This window comes from Taudactylus pleione, unplaced genomic scaffold (assembly GCF_031769625.1).
Source record: "Taudactylus pleione unplaced genomic scaffold, aTauple2 ptg000089l, whole genome shotgun sequence".
NCBI lineage: Eukaryota > Metazoa > Chordata > Amphibia > Anura > Myobatrachidae > Taudactylus > Taudactylus pleione.
In genome coordinates this window covers 11,171,870-11,191,588 of record NW_028284491.1, presented here as the reverse complement: position 1 = coordinate 11,191,588, position 19,719 = coordinate 11,171,870, and the positions used below count along the sequence as shown (strand labels likewise).

The window sequence follows — 19,719 nt, the reverse complement described above, 5'->3', positions numbered from 1 at the left end:
CAGATTACCTAAGTCGACAGGATGTCCATCCCGGGGAATGGAAGCTTCATCCAGACGTGTTTAACGCATTGTTACGTCGATGGGGATGTCCTCAGGTGGATCTCATGACGTCACGATTGAATCGTCAGCTTCCAGTATACGTGTCAAGAACTCGAAATCCGCAGGCGGAAGCAGTAGACGCTCTGACAAGTCCGTGGACCTACGACTTCGTTTACCTTTTCCCTCCGATTCCACTTCTTCCTCCTCCTTCTAAAAAGAATAAGACAGGAGTCAGCCTCGGTAGTTCTCGTGGCCCCGAACTGGCCTCGGAGAAGTTGGTTCTCGGACCTTCGGTCCCTATTATCAGACGTTCCGTCTCCCCTTCCTCTGCACCCGGATCTTCTACTGCAGGGCCCTTTCATACACCCCAACTTAGCGCAGCTACGTTTAACGGGGTGGCTCTTGAAACCGATATCCTAAGACGTAGAGGTATCCCAGACGCAGGTATTCCCACCATGCTACGCGCCAGGAAGCCAGTTTCGGCTGCGCATTATCATCGCATCTGGCGTGCTTATATCTCATGGTGTTCTAGTCGGGATCTTCAGTCTAGGACCTTTCGCTTATCCCGGTTTATGCTTTTCCTTCAGAAGGGTCTGGATTCTGGCCTTCGTCTGGGAACCTTAAAGGTGCAGGTTTCTGCCCTTTCCATTTTCTTTCAAAGGAAATTGGCCCTCATTCCTGAGGTGCAGACGTTTCTTCAAGGGGTCTTGCGCGTGCAACCTCCTTTTGTACATCCAATTGATCCATGGGATCTTAATCTAGTTCTTCTGTTCCTTCAGTCGCCCATGTTTGAACCTTTGGAGGAGGTTGATCTTAAGTACCTATCTTGGAAGACGGTAATCCTCCTGGCTCTCGCTTCGGCTCGTGGGGTTTCGGAATTGGGGGCTCTTTCCTATAAACCTCCTTACCTAGTGTTTCATGCAGATAGAGCGGAACTCCGGACAATAGCCGCCTTCCTTCCTAAGGTCGTGTCGGCTTTCCATATCAATCAGCCTATTGTGGTACCATCGTTGGTGGAGGACTCTGATTCTTCTACCTTGGATGTGGTTAGGGCTCTCCGCATCTATGTTGACAGGACTGCTTCCCTTTGTAAGTCGGAGTCGCTTTTTGTCCTCTAAGATGCGGTTCTGAGGGGTTGGCCAGCGTCTAAGCAGACTTTAGCACGTTGGATCCGGCTGACTATTCATCAGGCTTATGTTAGTGCTAACCGTCGGCCTCCTTCGTCAATTTCGGCTCATTCCACACGTTCTGTGGGTGCGTCATGGGCGGCCGGTAGAAGAGCATCTACGTCACAATTGTGTTGTGCGGCCACTTGGTCTTCAGTTCACATGTTTGTCAAGTTTTACAAATTTGATACGTTTGCCTCTTCGGCGTCCCGTTTTGTCCGCCGTGTTCTGCAGGCGCCACAGAGCACTCCCGCCCGTGGGGATAACTTTGGGACGTCCCCAGCGTAAGCACCTCCAGTGTCCCCTAGTGGATGAAAGAGAAAATGGGATTTTGGTACCTACCGGTAAATCCTTTTCTCTGATTCCACAGGGGACACTGGACGCTGACCTCTGCGCTCTATGCCTGCCTGTTCGGTTTTGTTCTGTATGTTGTATGATTCAGTTATTGTGTGTTCTTCTCTCCTTTTCACTCCGCTTGTTCTCCACCTCCTCTCGGTCTTCATTTTCTAAACTGAGGGCTGGTGGGCATAGAGGGGGAGGAGCTTCACACTTCTAAATTTTAAAGTGACAGCTCCAGCTATCCACGCCTCTATACCCCAGCATAAGCACCTCCAGTGTCCCCTGTGGAATCAGAGAAAAGGATTTACCGGTAGGTACCAAAATCCCATTTTTTGAAGACCACCACCTTACATCACCTCCTCAAAACGCTTGCTAGCTGTCCATCATTTCTGTGTGTTCGCTGGCTTGAGATCGCACGCATGCGCACAGGATAAAAATCGCTCGACTGCATTGATGTTTGCAATTGTGATCCAAGTTGAATCAGGCCCTCTGTCCAGTCTTTTAGTGTGAGACTCCTCCACAATTATTCTGGATATGGGGTAGGTAGATGGTATTAGTTACCCAGTACTCCATATAATTGTGACAAAAGTGCCGGCTGCAAGGCTGTTAGCACCGCGCTAAGCCGGAAAACAGCCTTGCAGCCGGCACTTTAGTCTGATTTCTCCTCGCACCCTCTGGAGGTGCGAGAAGAAATCATTAGTCGGACTACACTGCATGCTGAATTTAATATACCCGGGAGCTCCCTCCCGGCATTATTCAATTTCCGCTGAATTGAATCGTCCCCTATATGGTGTATGACACCCCCTGCTGCATTTGCAATCACAGCACTGTGACCTCAGCTTAATCTGGCTGGCCAGCTTGCGAGGCCAGGAAACTGCATCAGTGGATGCAGACCCTGGCCTTGCCCTTCCCGGAAACACGCTCCCATTTCAGGGAACGCCGGCTGACCCCCGTCCCAGCACTGCCCCTATAATGCCTCTGCCTGTCAATTAGGCAGAGTCATTGAAGGGTCTGCGTGCGATCACGCAGGACCCATTTTCTACATTCATATTGAATCTGCTGTTGGCATTGCACTTGCGTGCAATGCTGAATTAGCCCCTTAAGGGGTCTATCCATTACGTGACCTGAAAAACTGAACGACTAGCGTTCAGTCCTTCAGGTCGCCAGGTGCAATGCCCGCACTGAACGTCATTCAGTAAACGATCCCGACCTCCTATGTGGGAACATGTGGAACCTGACGACCGTCGTCAGGTTGACCAGCATGTTCCGTAGATAGTCAGTCAGGGTCGGCAAGGACCTAGCGTGCACGCGCATCACTGGTCCTTGCCTGCTATCCATTAGACGACTTTCTGAACAATGCGACCAAAATCTCCTGGTTTTGGTTGGATCGTTCAAAAGTCGTGTAATGTATAGACCCCTTAAGTATCAAGAATCCATCAATATGTTATCCAAAGGATAGAACAAGGTATCCATCTAAATTATTCATGCAAAGCATAAATCAGCATGTCAATCCAAATCCATCAGGCACAAGGACACAATTCTCTTTAAATCATAGAAAAAAAATGACATTTACAAAGTTAGATATTTAAAACAAAAATTGTCATGTCATTATTATTTCTCTTTTTCCATAATAGGAATAGTCTGGTGCTTATAAACAATATATATGTGCAGTTCTTATGTCATAGCAGAAATATCTATTTGCATATAAATACCATACATTATTGCAGATATTTATGAGCTAAGCACTCATGTCAAGTAGTGTTGATAGGATGAATCAGAAAAGTCAAACCCTTCTTGTTTCTGCAGTCAGCTGTTATATCCTGTATTGACCAACTGATGAGAGAACAGTGCAGCTGTGTTTGTGGAAAAATAGTTCATATGGGTGCCGGCTCAAACTTGATGGGAGTTAGGTGACCCCTTATGCCTGATGGTATTGCAGGAAGATGCACCCAGTGTGAGTGGGCAGGCCACTTGAAAGAAGATAGAGAAGGAGATGTGTCACCTGTCATAATTCAAACACTGTTGCTCCTATCTGCAATTGTTTCTGTGCCGGGTGCAGGACTCCAGCCAGCTGAGAGTCCTGAGAGGTTGTTTGACTAATACACCATATAGAGTTCTTATTTCATTGTATGTGTATACAAATAAAGCTATATATTAAATTGACAATCAATTCATAATAACTTTTCAAGTGCGCCCCACCATACATGAGTCTTCCTTTGTTTCTTTTCGTGTAAATATTCACTATTTTGGACTCGTGGGAGCATCGCAAACATCACATTTAGATAGGGAATTTGCTTTACCCTGATCTCATATAATTATTGGTTTTCAAACACCTCATCTCCTGTGCGGAATCTACCCCCACCCTTTGTTTGTCTGGAATTTTATAGACTATTCATAATAAATGATAGCTAGAAGCTATGGACAACTTCTCCTTGTAATCTCTCTCGAAGGTTTGCTACATCTCCATCCTAGTCTTAATAATATATACAGATGAGCAGTGCTAATAGACCTGGTAGCTTTAAACACAATTTCTTTTATATGACGTATAATAAAAACTAAAGAATAATAACATATGCATATGATATATAGGGATGTAGTCTGCATCCTGGTGTGCGGTATGCCAACGATCTAAATACCGGCACCGAAATCCCGACAGCGTCTGGATCCTGGAACCAGTATCCCGACCGACTGCATCCCGAAGGTAAGTATCGGCAGTTAGGGGAGGGTTAGGGTTAGGCACTGGGGAGGGAGGTTTAGGTTGCGGGGTGGGGGAGGTTAGGCACCAGCGAGGGAGTGTTACGTTTAGGGTGCAGGGAGGGGAGGTTAAGCTTGGGCACTAAGGAGGGAGGCAAGGTTTAGGCACCAGGGAGGGAGGGTTCGGGTTAGTGCTACCATACTATGGTTGTCGGGATTCTGACTTTCGGGATGCCGCTGTCGGCATATATGTCACCCCGTGTTGTATGATTTTTGATTCATGAATCATCTATTATGTATTCTGCTATGTTTTTTGGTGGGTTTTAGGACGTTGTTACCTGGGGTCCGCGGATGGGAGAATCTGGGGGATGATCCGGTGACTAGGTGAGCGGACTAGGTGGAACGCAAGCTTGTGGGTTGCCCGGGTTACAACCGCAGTGGTTTTTCCGGAAGTGGGACGCTGGAGCAACAACATGGACATGTGGTGGGTTGTGAAGGTTGTGAAAATATATTATGGATAATAATAATGAGATAAAATAAATAAAATAGATGGATCGATGAGAAAATTAACCGATGAAATGAATGTTAAGTCTCAATTAAACAGCAATCAACAATAAGTAACTACTGGTTATCTAACCAAGCTGTACAGAGTCAGATAGATAGATATATCTATCATATGCATATGTTACTATTCTTTCTTTTTTATTATACATCATATAAAACAAATTGTGTTTAAAGCTACCAGGTCTATTAGCGGGATGAGTATGAAATCCCGGCTGTCGGTATGCCGCTAGTCAGTATACCGACAGCGGCATCCCGACAGCTATAGAAGTGAATGGTAAGTATTTTGCTACACCCTCCCCTAACTCACCTTTCCAGGTGCCTAACCCACCCCCCAGTGCCTAAACCTAACCTTCCCCTCCCCGTACCTTTAAACCTAACCTTCCCCTCCTCGGTGCCTAAACCTAACCTTCCCCTCCCCGCACCCTAATCCTAACCCTCCCTCCCCCTAGTGCCTAACTCTAACCCCGCTACCTAACGCTACCCTCCCCCTGTACCCGATACTTACTGATAACGCAGGAACATGAGAATGTACGTATTCCTTCAGCAATTCACAAATATATGCATACTTATGTTACTTTCATTTTCCTGCACTGCAATTTAGAGTATATAGAAATAATTGAGACTTTGTTGAATGGCCTCAGGCCTAGAGAGGATAAGACCTTCCCTTTTTTTCTCTAAAGTAAACAAGTGCGTGTCTGATGCAGCAGCCATCTAGTTTAATATTTTAGCTAAAGGTATGTTAAATGATGTATTAAAAAAGTATATAGAGATTAGTGTGTTATGTTTTTGCAGGGTGTGATTGCAGAGATATGTATGGGTTGAATTGCTATATCCATTATTTTAGCAATAAGAATTATGGGTTTAAAATGTCAGTTTTAGTGTGTGCAGTATGGCAGACAGCAAGTCTCAGTTTTTATAAACAAAAAGAGTTAAATCAAGATGGCATTTGTCTGCAATAGTCAGAGGTGAAGGCTACATGAGCAATTATGTTAGAAATCTACATGGGAACAGAAAGATAACAGAATAGTGTCAATATTATGGATAAGACACCCATAACCAATTAAGGCCTAGCCCGTACGAATATTAAATAAATTAGTATTCCCCATTGTGTTAACTGGAGGTATAGCCAAAATGATAGTATAAAACTCAGCAGAGAGGGAGGGGGAGCAGTCTGAGAACAGAGGAGAGAGGGCACACAACGAGTGTCTGGGAGTGCCGGCTGCCGTACGTATGTATGAAATTGGCTGACTGGTATTCTGCACTGGGTGTCACAAATTTATTTTACAAGTATTCCCTACTGCTGCTGATATAACCTATGATTTTGTTGTGAGTCTGCATTGGAAAAATATACATGTATAATTAAGCAGTCTTTAAGTAAAAGCATTGTCATTTATTTTAGAATCTGTATTTGTGTGAATTATTTCATTATCTTTTATAATAAGTAAGGTTTGAAAAGTAATCCAAAATATATCGCATTATCATTACTGTCGGGATACTGATGCCGGGATCCCCACCTGTCGGGATTTTGGCGCCGGTATTAAGACCGTCAGCATCCCGCACTCCAGGATGCCGACTACATCCCCTATTAGCGCCGTTCATCTGTATATATTATTGTCTATATTGGGTGCTTGACATCCTCCAATTGAACTAGCTGTTTAGTGATCGCACCAAACTGGTTTCCTGTTTTATTGTGTCTTTCTTAGTCTTAAGCTGGGTACACACTTTTGCATGTGCACGGCGGTCGTTCATCGCATCGTCCCATCCGCTGTGCTGCACAGCAGATTGAATGAATGATGCCATGCTGCTAAAAGTAGCATTTAACGATATATTGCGCCATCATACACCGGATCATGTGGTGTGTATGGCATGTGCTATATATCGTTACAGCACGTTGTTCAGTTGCTGGGCACACAAATCTTATTGTGTGTACCCAGCTTTATTTCAAGAATATTTTTATGCATTCATCTTTTTATGTTTACATTGGGTACATCATGCACACCTAAGACATTGGTTAAGATCTTGATACAGTTAGTAAATCTGTGTGGCTGCTTTATGTTCACAGAAGGAAATTTAATGCATTTATCTTCAATATGCCAGATGTGATAAGCTCCTGACACTTTCCTGTCTATAGTTGTGAATTGTGTTAGTTATGTTGGGTACAAACTGACAGATACTTTGGCCGATCAATTGATCGGCCAATGTATCTGCTGCCCGTCGGCCACTGTGTACCCGCGATATGTCGGTGAACGTCGCCGTTCACCGACATATCACATTGGCTGTGACATATCTGTCCATCGGCAAGTGTGTTTGAGCGGTCTGCAGATGTATATGTCAGGTGTGTACCCACCTTTAGTAGCATTATGCAAATTGTTTTTTATTGGTGTAAAGATAAAAAAAAAGACAACAGAGTCTGTTAGTCACATCAGTAAGGTACACAACAGCAATAACATGGCAAAAAGAATAATGAACCCAAAAACTGGGTAGTTATAAAACATAATTTAGATATCTGGGAGATCATTCTGAACACAGTAACATTATTTTATAACCTAGCTTGTGGAGTTGGTTTAGAGTTTGTCTGTTATTTTTTGTTTTGGTATGTTTATAGAGGTGTAACATTTACTTACAGTAGTCACCATGCCTTATCAAGGTGTCCAGATATTGATTTATGTGTTGCACAAACAGACTAAAGTTATTTGTCAGATACTAACTACAGTATGCTGGTAAAGCCTTATATGATGTGTTGTACATAATCTCCACAGGCTGGCAGCCGCGTTACTTTGTGCTGGACAGAGGTATCTTGTCTTACTATGACTCCCCGGACAATGTTGGCAAAGCAAGCAAGGGCAGCATTAAAATGGCTGTGTGTGAGATCCGAGGTAGGACCTAACTACCACTTTACTATCCACTTGACTTCTTTCTGCTTTTGAAGTTGCCCCTAATGTTATTTATCAAGAACCTATTCTCTTCTTTGATTTTTTTTCTTTGTCTTTTCTTTGTCTGTCTTTTTTTTTTTTTTATACATACATATACTGGTGACCCGTCCCAGCTTCACACGGAAGCAATTTTGAATTTTTATTGCGATAATCTTTTCCTATCGAGATCTTATAAGATTGCCTAGTAGACCACATTAGTCGTTTTTCCTCCTGACGTCAACACGAAAAGATTTAGTATTGACGTGACATGCAAAAGGGCCACGAAAAGTTGTCCATGAGAAAACAGTCTCCACTTAGGTCAACTCCAGCAACGTTAAGTGTCTGTCCCTGTACTTTATTTATTGTCATGCCAAAGCAGAGTCTTACCAGGAATTGGACTCGTGTGAAATTAAAGAATCTTTTTTCACATAAATGAAATAAGAATGGTAAGGGAAAAACTTAAATTTTGTATCAGTAACCAGGGCTTACATCAATTTTTCTGGAGAAACTGGATCATGCGTAACCATCTCAAAGTACATTGTTGTGATATATCTTTAACAATTTAGCATAAGACAAATAAGTGTCGCATGTCCGTTTTTTCGTTGACTTGCTTAACTAAAATAGTGGGGGTACATGAAGTTCATGAAGGGCTGCAAATGGTCATCAAGCAATGCTGCGTAGCTGTTACCGATCACTGAAGTGTCCAGGCGGACCAGCAGACCCAACCAATGCCACGTGAACACAATCCACACCATTATGGAACCACCACCAGCCTGCTTGGTGCCTTTTTGACAACTGTGATCCATGGACTCATGGGGTCTGCGCCAAATCCGAACCCCCCACATCAGCCCAAAACAACTGGAATAGTGACTCATCAGACCACGTAACCTGTTGCCAGTCCTCCAGGGTCCAATTGGCAACGCCATGAGCCCAGGTGAGGCACTGTGTCCGGTGTCGTAGTGTAAACAGTGGCACTCTAGTGGGTCTTCTGCTCCCATATACCATGAAAGTTAAAGAACGCTGCTGGATATGGTACCTCCTGGATTGAATGTGGATGTGATTTCAGCCAGTGTCGCCTGCCTGTTACCATGTACAATTCTTACATGACACCACTGGTCACGATCATTAAGCACCCATGGCCAGCCCCAGCGCTGTCCACGGTGGGTGGTAATACCTTCCATGAGGTGTTCCCTGTACACTCGTGACACCATAGATCGGGGAATGTTGAATGACCGCACAACTTTGGAAAAGGAATGTCCTGTCCATCGAGCACCCACTATCATGCCCCATTTGAACTCCGATAATTAACATTGACTTGCCATGAGCAGCCTAGCCATGTTCAATCTGAGTCACAAGATGTCAGATTACAACTGATGCAGGTCTTGGCATTTCCAGTATGTCCCAGTATGGTGACCCCACCTGCCACGACCTTTACATACTGCTATCCCATGACTGTTGGCACACACACACACTTTACCCTCATGTGTTCAATGCACATTTCTCTATAGAATGTAAGCTTGCCTCTTTCTCTGTCTGTCTGTTATTACCAAGTCTTGTTTTATTACTGTTATGTTCCCAATTGTAAAGTGCAATGGAATACGCTGCTACTATATACGTGTGTGTGTGTGTGTGTGTGTGTGTATATATATATATATATATATATTGTCACGACCAGGGTTTCTCGGCATGGTAGTCGACGGGTAATACCTGTGAGGACGCTATGGCGAGGGGCGTCTCGCGGTGGCACTGGCGCCTGGCGGGCAGCATTGGCTGTGTGTGGTTCCGTGTGGGCATACTGTCACTCTGGTCTGGTTAGGCCTGGTGGTGCTTCTGTTCCGTTCTGGCATGGGCGCCGCCATCTTGTCTCCGGTCAGGTAACCTAGTTGCCCTATCCTGTTGCGTCACATGCTCCTCTCTGACCAGTCACGGCTGAGCACTGGGGATTTAAGGGAGTTCAGAGCTCCCTTGCATTGCCAGTGCAACGTGTTTCTCAGTGAGAGCTGAGAGAATGAGTTCCTGTGCTTTCACCTGGTTTCATTGCCTAAGCCTGCTTCACCTGACTTGCTCCAACCCTGCTGGATTCCCCTGCCTCCTCCAATTACCTTTCCTATTGCCTGAGCACCTGTGTCGGCTAGGCTTACCCTGCACCCTCCATTTACCTTTTCCCCTGCCTGAGAACCTGAACCTGCTGTTTCCCTGCACCTTACCTCCATTTACACCCAGCTGGACTTCGTTTCCTCTGCCTGCATTTTGTTACAGCTCACCATACCTGCATACTGGACTGTTACTGCCTGTCACTTTCTGGACATTCTCCCATTTACTCCACTACAGTTAAGTGCACTTTAGTGCTATACCTGGACTATTTCTTGCCATTCCCATGTCTGTTAAACCAATCATTAAAAGTTCCACGTTTACCTTTAAATCCGCTCCTGTGATCGCTCCTGCTACCACCCCGGGTCCACAAACAACCCAGAACATTATATATATATATGTGACCTGACTGTTCCCTTCACTTGCAGTGCATCAGACTGATAGCTGCCGGATGGACCTACTCATACCAAGGGAACAATGTTTTTACTTGTGTGCGGAGAATGCGGCTGACAGGCAGAGATGGCTGGTGGCTCTAGGATCTGCCAAAGCCTGTCTGGGTGACATTGCAACGCAACAAACCAAAGGTACATGTGCAGATCTCTTAGTTCAGACTATAAAGTAGTAAATATCACAAGAGGTGTACAGTAATTACTATTTAGCAGCTGCTCCAACAGGGATAATAGCCACTTCCCTTTACTAAAAAAACATTATATAGTAAGGTTGGCCTTACAAAGAAACACTCGTGATAGCAGTTGTACTTGTCAGATGCCTTTTTACTGATGCAAATGTTATATCAGCACATGTACATCCAGCATGTGGCTCCCTTACACCAAGCTAAACCTTAGCCTCTCTCTATCACCTGGCCGACTAATTCAGCATCAGGAGCCCCTTCCCCCTGAATCTCAGAACCTTTATTCGTCACACAGACACACACCAATCAGACCCATGTGATGCAGCTGTGCTTTAAAGGTATCGAGCAGGTTTGTTCCAGGGAATGTCATGTTCTTTATAGGAGAAAATCGCAAGGAACCTTCTTTGCCACAAGATAAATATATATATATAATATGAGAGAGAGAGAGAACAAACAGCTGTGTGCTGCTTCTACATTCACGCGCACACATATATATATATGTGTGTGTGTGTGTGTGTGTGTGTGTATAAATTTATTTATTTATTTCAAATTCAAAATATGTGCTATTGGTCACCTTCTGACTGCATTAACTTGTCCAAATGACACCAGGGGCCATATTTACAAAGCAGCGGCAGGTTGGAGCAGAAATTTGGGAGCATCACTAACATTCAGTGTAAAGCCACCGCTTTGTAAATCTAGCCCCAGCCGCTTGGCCTGAAGTGGTGGAAAGCCAGATCGTCTCCAATTTTGCCATTTATGTTTTGGGCAAGTTAGGACATTAATTCTGTCATCCAGTACTGGGGTAGAGCAGTAGAACTGACCCATGGGTAGCTATGTTAATGGCTCTGTATCACTGTGACATTATGTTCCTACTAACAAGAAATCTATTTTCCTCAGATAAACTGTCTGATAATGATTCTCTGGGTCGGAAATTATCTGAGCTTCGGCTGTTCTGCGACCTGCTTATGGAACAGGTAGTAGAAGTACAAGGAGCAGTTGATGCAGATGAGCTTGGGGCAGCATCTAACATGGAGGTAAAATGATAAGGACAAAGCATATATAATGCAGATGAGATATTAAGGGAATCGGAACAGAACAGAAAATGCTTCACCCATTCCACAGAACTCATTTCCCATACAATCAAAACTTCCCATCTGAAATGTGTTTGTGTTTTAGCTCTTCCTCATCTAGGACCAGAGGAAACCACTATAGATAGAAAGCAGAGCATGTTACCACTTTGGTTGCTGTGGCTCCTGCTTAGCTCTGCAAATATTATATGCATGTCGTTTTAAATCATACTTTAATAGCTTATACAAAAACCAAATTGTATAATATACAATAATAAGAAACGAAGAGATACAAGCACTCCAACTCAAAGGTGCGACTTCCAGTACGCTGAGGTAGTCCCCAAACCTACAAATGTCATATATGCATAAAGTACTTGCGTTCTGTGCGAACCCTCCGGGTTATAGATGTTAATCAATCAGAAAAAGTTCCAAAATACGGAAATGTTTCTTCACATTTTACTACTTCTAATCCAAGGATTTTCCAGATGATAAAGAATTTATATCCTAGGGTATAAGGGTATATAGAAAAAAAACAGATAATGGGGGGTGTGATGGGTGGACATATTGGGAGTGATCCAGGCACCTATACCCGGAAGGTATCTGGGTTACATCTACCTATATACTATTGTGAGTGTGAGAGATCTACACCCCCCATTATCTGTTTTTTTTCTATATTCCCTTATGGAGGAGAAATTGCCCTAGGATATAAATTCTTTATCATCTGGAAAATCCTTGGATCCTTGGTAGTAAAGTGAGAAGAAACATTTCCGTATTTTGGAACTTTTTCTGACTGATAAACATCTATACCCCGGAGGGTTCGCACAGAACACGAGTACTTTATTCATAAATTGTATAATGTATGTAATATGGAGCTGATGGAAAATTATAGCAACTGTGACCTATAATACTTTCGTTTACTTTTGTAACTAGGTATTATAAAGAACTTCCCATGTAAATGTCACTATCCATTTTTATTCCATAATGATGGGTCATGCCCACCATTTTTCATTCACTGATATATTAAAATGCAGTCAGTTGTGCAATTGAAACACAAAACATTTGGAATACAGTAGTTATAATGTGTATTAGCACAACATTTCATAAAAATGTGTATATATAATGCTAAAATAGTAATATATTTTAAGTGGGACATCTAAATGCATAAAATTGTATTTCTGATTCATTGATCTATTTAAAAACATATTATGTTGCCATCAGGGGCTCTGATCGGGGGAAGGGGGGGGAGCGGGTACTCATTACTTGGGCCAGGGTTTGTTGGAGAGGCCCGGCAGAGACCCTGCCTAGGCCCAGGTAAGTTGCTAAGAGTTACATTGTCCCTTTTTGCAGATCTACTGAGGGGGACAAATGTTCACCTGTGCGGACATCGGCAGCACCTGGAAACTATTTTTACATGTATTTTTTTTTGTGGGGGAGGGGGGTGTGACCTCATCTCCCCGGATTTGCCATGCCCTCCTCATTACCCTGGCCCATACTCCTGTCTGTGGCCCATGCTGTCATTCCCTGTCTGTGGTTTCAGCATGTTAATAAGGAGGAGATAACCGTTAAATTATAGAAAGCACATTGGTCTGTGCATCTGTGCTCTGCAAACAGAAAAAGTGATAAGTTAATTAAATAACACACAGGGAGGTAGGTAAATGATTTCTTATATTGAGGCTCATTTACAAAATGCACTATATGCAGATTCTCTGTATATATTGAAATATGTGCAAACTCCATCTTTCCTGCAAAATGAACATGCTGGAAAGTATTGCTTATTATTAATTTAGGGCAACTCCATGAAATGCAGCTTTAATTCTTGGTGGAGCATTTTTTGCACCCTAAATAACTGAGGGGAATATGGGGACTTCGGGCCTGACTTCACTTTGGGCCTGATTCAGTGTTGCACGCAAAGCGAAGCATATATACTGCTCTCAGTGGATCTCCTCAGTGAACCGTATATCCATTTGCGTAACTGGGCAGTAACTTCACATGTAGGATAAGTGTGATATAGGCGTGTAGATGGAATTACAGGACATTCTGAGGTAAGCATATGCAGAGATCTGGTTGGGTTTCAGACAGATCTTTTGCATCAAGGATAGGGCTGGTGCAGATGTGCATTGATGGTGCTGATGATTACTGTCACAAGCGGATGTATACTGACAGTTTAGCTGCAAAGGCGTGGCCAACTCTCAATACGGGCGTGGATCTGTATCTATTTTCAAGCATGCAATGCGTCCACTGTGCATAGCTCTATGAGCCAGACTCTTTATGTCTAACTATTAGAAACTTACGTATAAACCCAAAGTGTTTTGTGCAAAAGGTATCCCACTGAAAATACAGGCAGCTGTAAAGTATAGGTGGCTTTACAAGCCAAAAATAAAGGCTTTATAGCCATCTTCTAAAGACTCCCTTAATGTATCTCCAGCCCTAAAAGCTCCGTTCTATAGGAGCTAATGCCCTAATCTGACCAGTTCCCTCCCCAGAAAAGGAAGAAAAGAAACCCCAGCAGTTTGCATAATTTACCCAGTTTATTTTTAATTGAAGTATTTCAATTGCTTTGTTTTACAAAAAAAATGTAAATGCAACCAACCCACTAAGCCTTCAGGTCACCGGTCTTGAACTAACTGCAATGGCCTGAGCAGGCACCTACTAACTGACATGGCCTGAGCAGGCACCTACTAACTGACATGGCCTGAGCAGGCACCTACTAACTGACATGGCCTGAGCAGGCTTCTACTAACTGACATGGCCTGAGCAGGCTCCTACTAACTGACATGGCCTGAGCAGGCTTCTACTAACTGACATGGCCTGAGCAGGCTCCTACTAACTGACATGGCCTGAGCAGGCTCCTACTAACTGACATGGCCTGAGCAGGCTCCTACTAACTGACATGGCCTGAGCAGGCTCCTACTAACTGACATGGCCTGAGCAGGCTTCTACTAACTGACATGGCCTGAGCAGGCTTCTACTAACTGACATGGCCTGAGCAGGCTTCTACTAACTGACATGGCCTGAGCAGGCTTCTACTAACTGACATGGCCTGAGCAGGCTCCTACTAACTGACATGGCCTGAGCAGGCTTCTACTAACTGACATGGCCTGAGCAGGCTCTTACTAACTGAGCAAGTCTGTGCAGGATCATAGTTCGTATAGGTTTTACTGGCTCTCATTGTTTATGGTATACTCTCCTGCATAAATGTAATTATTCTGCTGTCCCTATTAACAGTTGTTAATCTTACATGAACCTACTCCTTTATTAATATATTTCAGGTTTATTCATGCAATTTATCCCTTAAACATATTTTGTGAACAAACAGGTGTAACATTGTGTCGATCACTTAACCTGACTAGTAAGTAATAGAGAGACTGGAGGGTTTGTCTTACTATTCCCTGGATCTGTCTTATTAGTATGGTGCAAAAAATGGGTGATATAAAAGTTATACTTTTGTGTAATGATAGTAAATGACATCCATAATAAATATAGTAATCTTATAGCTACAACTAGGAAACTGCAACAAATTCAATATGCATTATTTTCAGTAATAACAGTGTGAAAGGATGTTCCTATATGACATTGGGTAGAGGGCTGGCTGAGGAGTTCCAGCACTAAAAGGTTAAGTGTTAGGCTCCGCACCCTCTATACCCTTCCACCTCCACCGGACCACAGGGGTTTTTTTATGTAGTGCCTAAGGAGTTAGACACATTTTTAGTTAGACACATTTTAGAGCTTTGGGGTCCGTTGTAGCCACAGGCTGACCTGACCTTCTTCACTGGCCTCCTGGTACACCGCACCGCTGAAGGGTCCTCTTGTGACCAGGTCTGACTGCCGCTCTGCTGAGCTATACACTGCAAGTGGGCTGATGCAGCAGAGTTTCCTAGCATGATTCTGGTGCCATTTCCAGTTAGAAAGTGCAGTGGGCTTGTTAAGGGAGTCTTTTGTTTCTTTTTCTTCTGTCTGTTTTTTATTCCCTTGTTCGTGTTTCATTTACCCCTTGCTGCCTGGGTTTTAACCTCATAAGTCTGAAGCAAATATTCTGTTTTTATCATTTATGTACCCCCCCCCCCCCCCTTTACCCTCTAGGTTACTAACTTCCATGTAATCTCTTTTACCCACCTTAATCTCCTATTAGGTGATGTACCTCCTATTACTATTACAGTGCCTCCGCCTAGGCTGTATTTCTGGGCTAGCCTAAGAATGCCCTATCTCTAAGCTTTCAATATAACTTACACTCAGTTGGGTATTTTGTAAATAAACTCTCTATTCCTTTATTAGTTTAACAAATATTTCATGTTCCTTTAGTAAACAATCACTTGTACAATGTACTATAATAACATTCAGTATATTTCCTACTTCTCAGTTCACACTTTACAATAGCAGAACATATAACAGACTACATGAATCAATTGCATCCAATAGAATTAAAATAACAAAGGGTTATAAAGATAAACACTTTTATTCAATAGTACAGTATGTAGTAGTAACAGAGCCGTAACTAGACTTTTTGATGCCCTGTGCCAGAGAGAGCATTGGCGCCACCTCACAATTTTTAAATAGGGACATAAGATAGTGCACCTGAAAAAGGGCCATGGCCTCATAGGGAAGAGAGAGGGGTACGTCTGGGGCAGCCAGGAGATGCTGGGGATAAAAGAAGAGGAAGCTACAAGTGAGAATGATAATAAACTGGAAAATTGACAGGCCCAAACAGCGCCCCCTGCCCTGCGGTGCCCTGTGCCATGTGCACTGGTCGCACTATCATAGTTACGGCCCTGTAGTAAAAACAATGTCATTCAATGAGTCCAATTCTCCAGAACTATCTTACTGCTGAAACTTGGCGGTGAAAGTATGAATCCTTGGAACATGTCATGTAATCATGGACAAATTAATGTTCCATCAAATTTCCTCTATTACTGCCTTTTCACTGGCTCTCCTGCTCCCTCCTGTAGTGTTGCCAGTAAATCTGTACCTATACAGTTATATATTCTCTTTACAATAACCTCTACATACAGGTCTCTATAAGTAATAAAGCCAGTGCTTTAAGTTCTGTGGTTAACTTATGCTGAATCTCTTCCAAGATGAGTTTCTGGCTGAAATCCAGGTAATAATAGTCTATACTGTAGCTAAATTATATCAACTCAACTCCCAAAGTTTGATACTGCTGTATCCTTAGCAGACAGTCCTGGAGCTACATTCCATAATATGGTTACATGTTATATGCCTGTGAGCAGCGGCGGGGGGGGCAGGGTGCCATCTGCCCCCCGGGACGGTACAACTGTGCAGCATTAGGGCCGGCTGGTCCTCTGCAAGGCTGCCTGTCTGGCCGGCTCACATCAGCCCGCCGGACTGGCTCACATCCGCCGGCTGTGTGTGCGCTTACAGGGTTAGCCGGAAGCTGTGGTCTGTGCCGAATAGCAGCACTTCCGGGTGCTAGAAGGAACCGCCGGGGACAGCGGCAGCCAGGCGGCACAAGCGGTAGTCGGACTGGTGGTTGCAACTTCCCCTAGTCCGGAGGAGTATCCTCAGTGCCGGTAACTGTGTCTCTCTCTGGGAGGGGGAGGAGGAGTGATTGCTGCCCAACACTGCTGGGACACCGTGTACTCACGTCCCACCTCAGTACCTTACACCTCCCACATAACTGCCTCCCACCAAACACCCTGCTCATTGCACCTACTGTAGGAACCTATTTATTCATCCACACTGCCTTTACGTGTGTGTGTGTGTATATGTGTATATATGTGTATGTATGAGTGTGTGTATATATATATATATATATATAATTACAGACAGGTCCATAAATATTGGGACATTGACAGAATTTTCATATTTTGTCCTCTATTCACCACCACAATGGCTTTGAAATGAAACAAACAAGATGTGATTTTAACTGCAGACTTTCAGATTTAATTTGAGGGTAATTACATCCAAATCAGGTGAACGGTGTAGGAATTACAACGGTTTCTATATGTGCCTCCCACTTTTTAAGGGGCCAAAAGTAATGGGACAAACTAAACAATCCTAAATCTAACTTTCACTTTTTAATATTTTGTTGCAAATCCTTTGCAGGCAATTACAGCCTGAAGTCTGGAACGCATAGACATCACCAGACGCTGGGTTTCATCCTTGGTAATGCTCTGCCAGGCCTCTACTGCAAATGTCTTCAGTTCCTGCTTGTTCTTGGGGCATTTTCCCTTCAGTTTTGTCTTCATCAAGTGAAATGCATGCTCAATCGGATTCAGGTCAGGGGATTGACTTGGCCATTGCATAACATTCCACTTTTTAGCCTTAAAAACTCTTTGGTTGCTTTTGCAGTATGCTTCGGGTCATTGTCCATCTGCACTGTGAAGCGCTGTCCAATGAGTTCTGAAGCATTTGACTGAATATGAGCATATAATATTGCCTGAAACAGTTCAGAATTCATTCTGCTGCTTTTGTCAGCAGTCACATCAACAATAAATACAAGGGAACCAGTTCCATTGGCAGCCATACATGCCCACGCCATGACACTACCACCACCAAGCTTCACTGATGAGGTGGTATATTTTGGATCATGAGCAGTTCCTTTCCTTCTCTTCCCATCACTCTGGTACAAGTTGATCTTTGTCTCATCTGTCAATAGGATGTTGTTCCAGAACTGTAATGGCTTTTTTAGATGTTGTTTGGCAAACTGTAATCTGGTCTTCCTGTTTTTGTGGCTCACCAATGGTTTGCATCTTGTGGTGAACCCTCTATATTCACTCTTGTGAAGTCTTCTCTTGATTGTTGACTTTGACACATATACATCTACCTCCTGGAGAGTGTTCTTGATTTGGCCAACTGTTGTGAAGGGGTTTTTCTTCACCAGGGAAATAATTCTTTTGTCATCCACCACAGTTGTTTTCCGTGGTCTTCCGAGTCTTTTGGTGTTGCTGAGCTCTCCGGTGCGTTCTTTCTTTTTAAGAATGTTCCAAACAGTTGATTTGGCCACACCTAATGATTTTGCTATCTCTCTGATGGGTTTGTTCTGATTTTTCAGCCTAATGATGGCTTGCTTCACTGATAGTGACAGCTCTTTGGATCTCATATTGAGAGTTGACAGCAACTGATTCCAAATGCAAATGTCACACCTAGAATCAACTCCAGACCTTTTACCTGCTTAATTGATAATGAAATAACGAGGGAATAGCCCACACCTGTCCATGAAATAGCTTTTGAGTTGATAGTCCCATTACTTTTGGCCCCTTAAAAAGTGGGAGGCACGTATAGAAACTGTTGTAATTCCTACACCGTTCACCCGATTTGGATGTAATTACCCTCAAATTAAATCTGAAAGTCTGCAGTTAAAGCACATCTTGTTTGTTTCATTTCAAAACCATTGTGGTGGTGAGTAGAGGCCAAAATATGAAAATTCTGTCAATGTCCCAATATTTATGGACCTGACTGTATATGTGTGTGTGTGTGTGTGTATGTGTGTATATATATATATATATATATATATATATATATATATACACACACACACACACATATATATATATATATATATATATATATATATATGTGTGTGTATATATATATATATATATATATATTATAATATAATTTCTATTTAAACGTGTGTGTATATATATGTATACATATAAGTGTGTGTGTGTGTATGTGTGTATATATATATATATATATATATATATATATATATATATATATATGTAATGTAATGTGTCCAAATTCACCCCGGCACTCCCCTCCAATATCCGCAGACAGCTTGCTCCTGGTGCCCTCCACTGGGGTACGAATCCCCCACAATATAGAAATAAAGAACTGGCGGCACTCAGGAGACTTTTGTAGAAATAGTGCAAAACTTTGTGCTTTTAATCTACGTTTTGGGACTTTAAAATCCCTTCTTCAGGATACACAACATGTTTTGCACTATTTCTACAAAAGTCTCCTGAGTGCCGCCAGTTCTTTATTTATATATATATATACTTTGCTCACCACAGGATTATATTCCCCCTCTATGTCCATGTGTATAGTAGGGAATGACGTTTGACAGTAACTTATGATGTCAGGACGGAGGAGGATCTATCCATTACTCTTGTCTCATCTGCCCCCTTTTCTTTCTCCTCCATCCACTTACCTCTCCATCCTTCTCTCAATGTCCCTCCTTTTCCTTTCTCTTCTATTATCCCCTTCTTACCTCCCCCTTTCCCGCCAATCCTATCTCTTCCTTGCCACATCTATTA

At 43.1% G+C, this 19,719-nt stretch overlaps 1 protein-coding gene across 1 annotated transcript in view; it reads left to right on the top strand.

Annotated features, from left to right (window-relative positions):
* LOC148527367 (pleckstrin homology domain-containing family A member 3-like) overlaps positions 1 to 19,719 on the top strand; it is a 42,947-nt gene that overhangs the window by 5,494 nt on the left and 17,734 nt on the right. Inside the window, exons 2-4 of the mRNA XM_088469283.1 lie at positions 7,562 to 7,678; positions 10,234 to 10,389; positions 11,334 to 11,470. Coding sequence (XP_088325409.1) covers positions 7,562 to 7,678; positions 10,234 to 10,389; positions 11,334 to 11,470 — 410 coding nt within the window. The remainder of the gene's footprint in view (positions 1 to 7,561; positions 7,679 to 10,233; positions 10,390 to 11,333; positions 11,471 to 19,719) is intronic.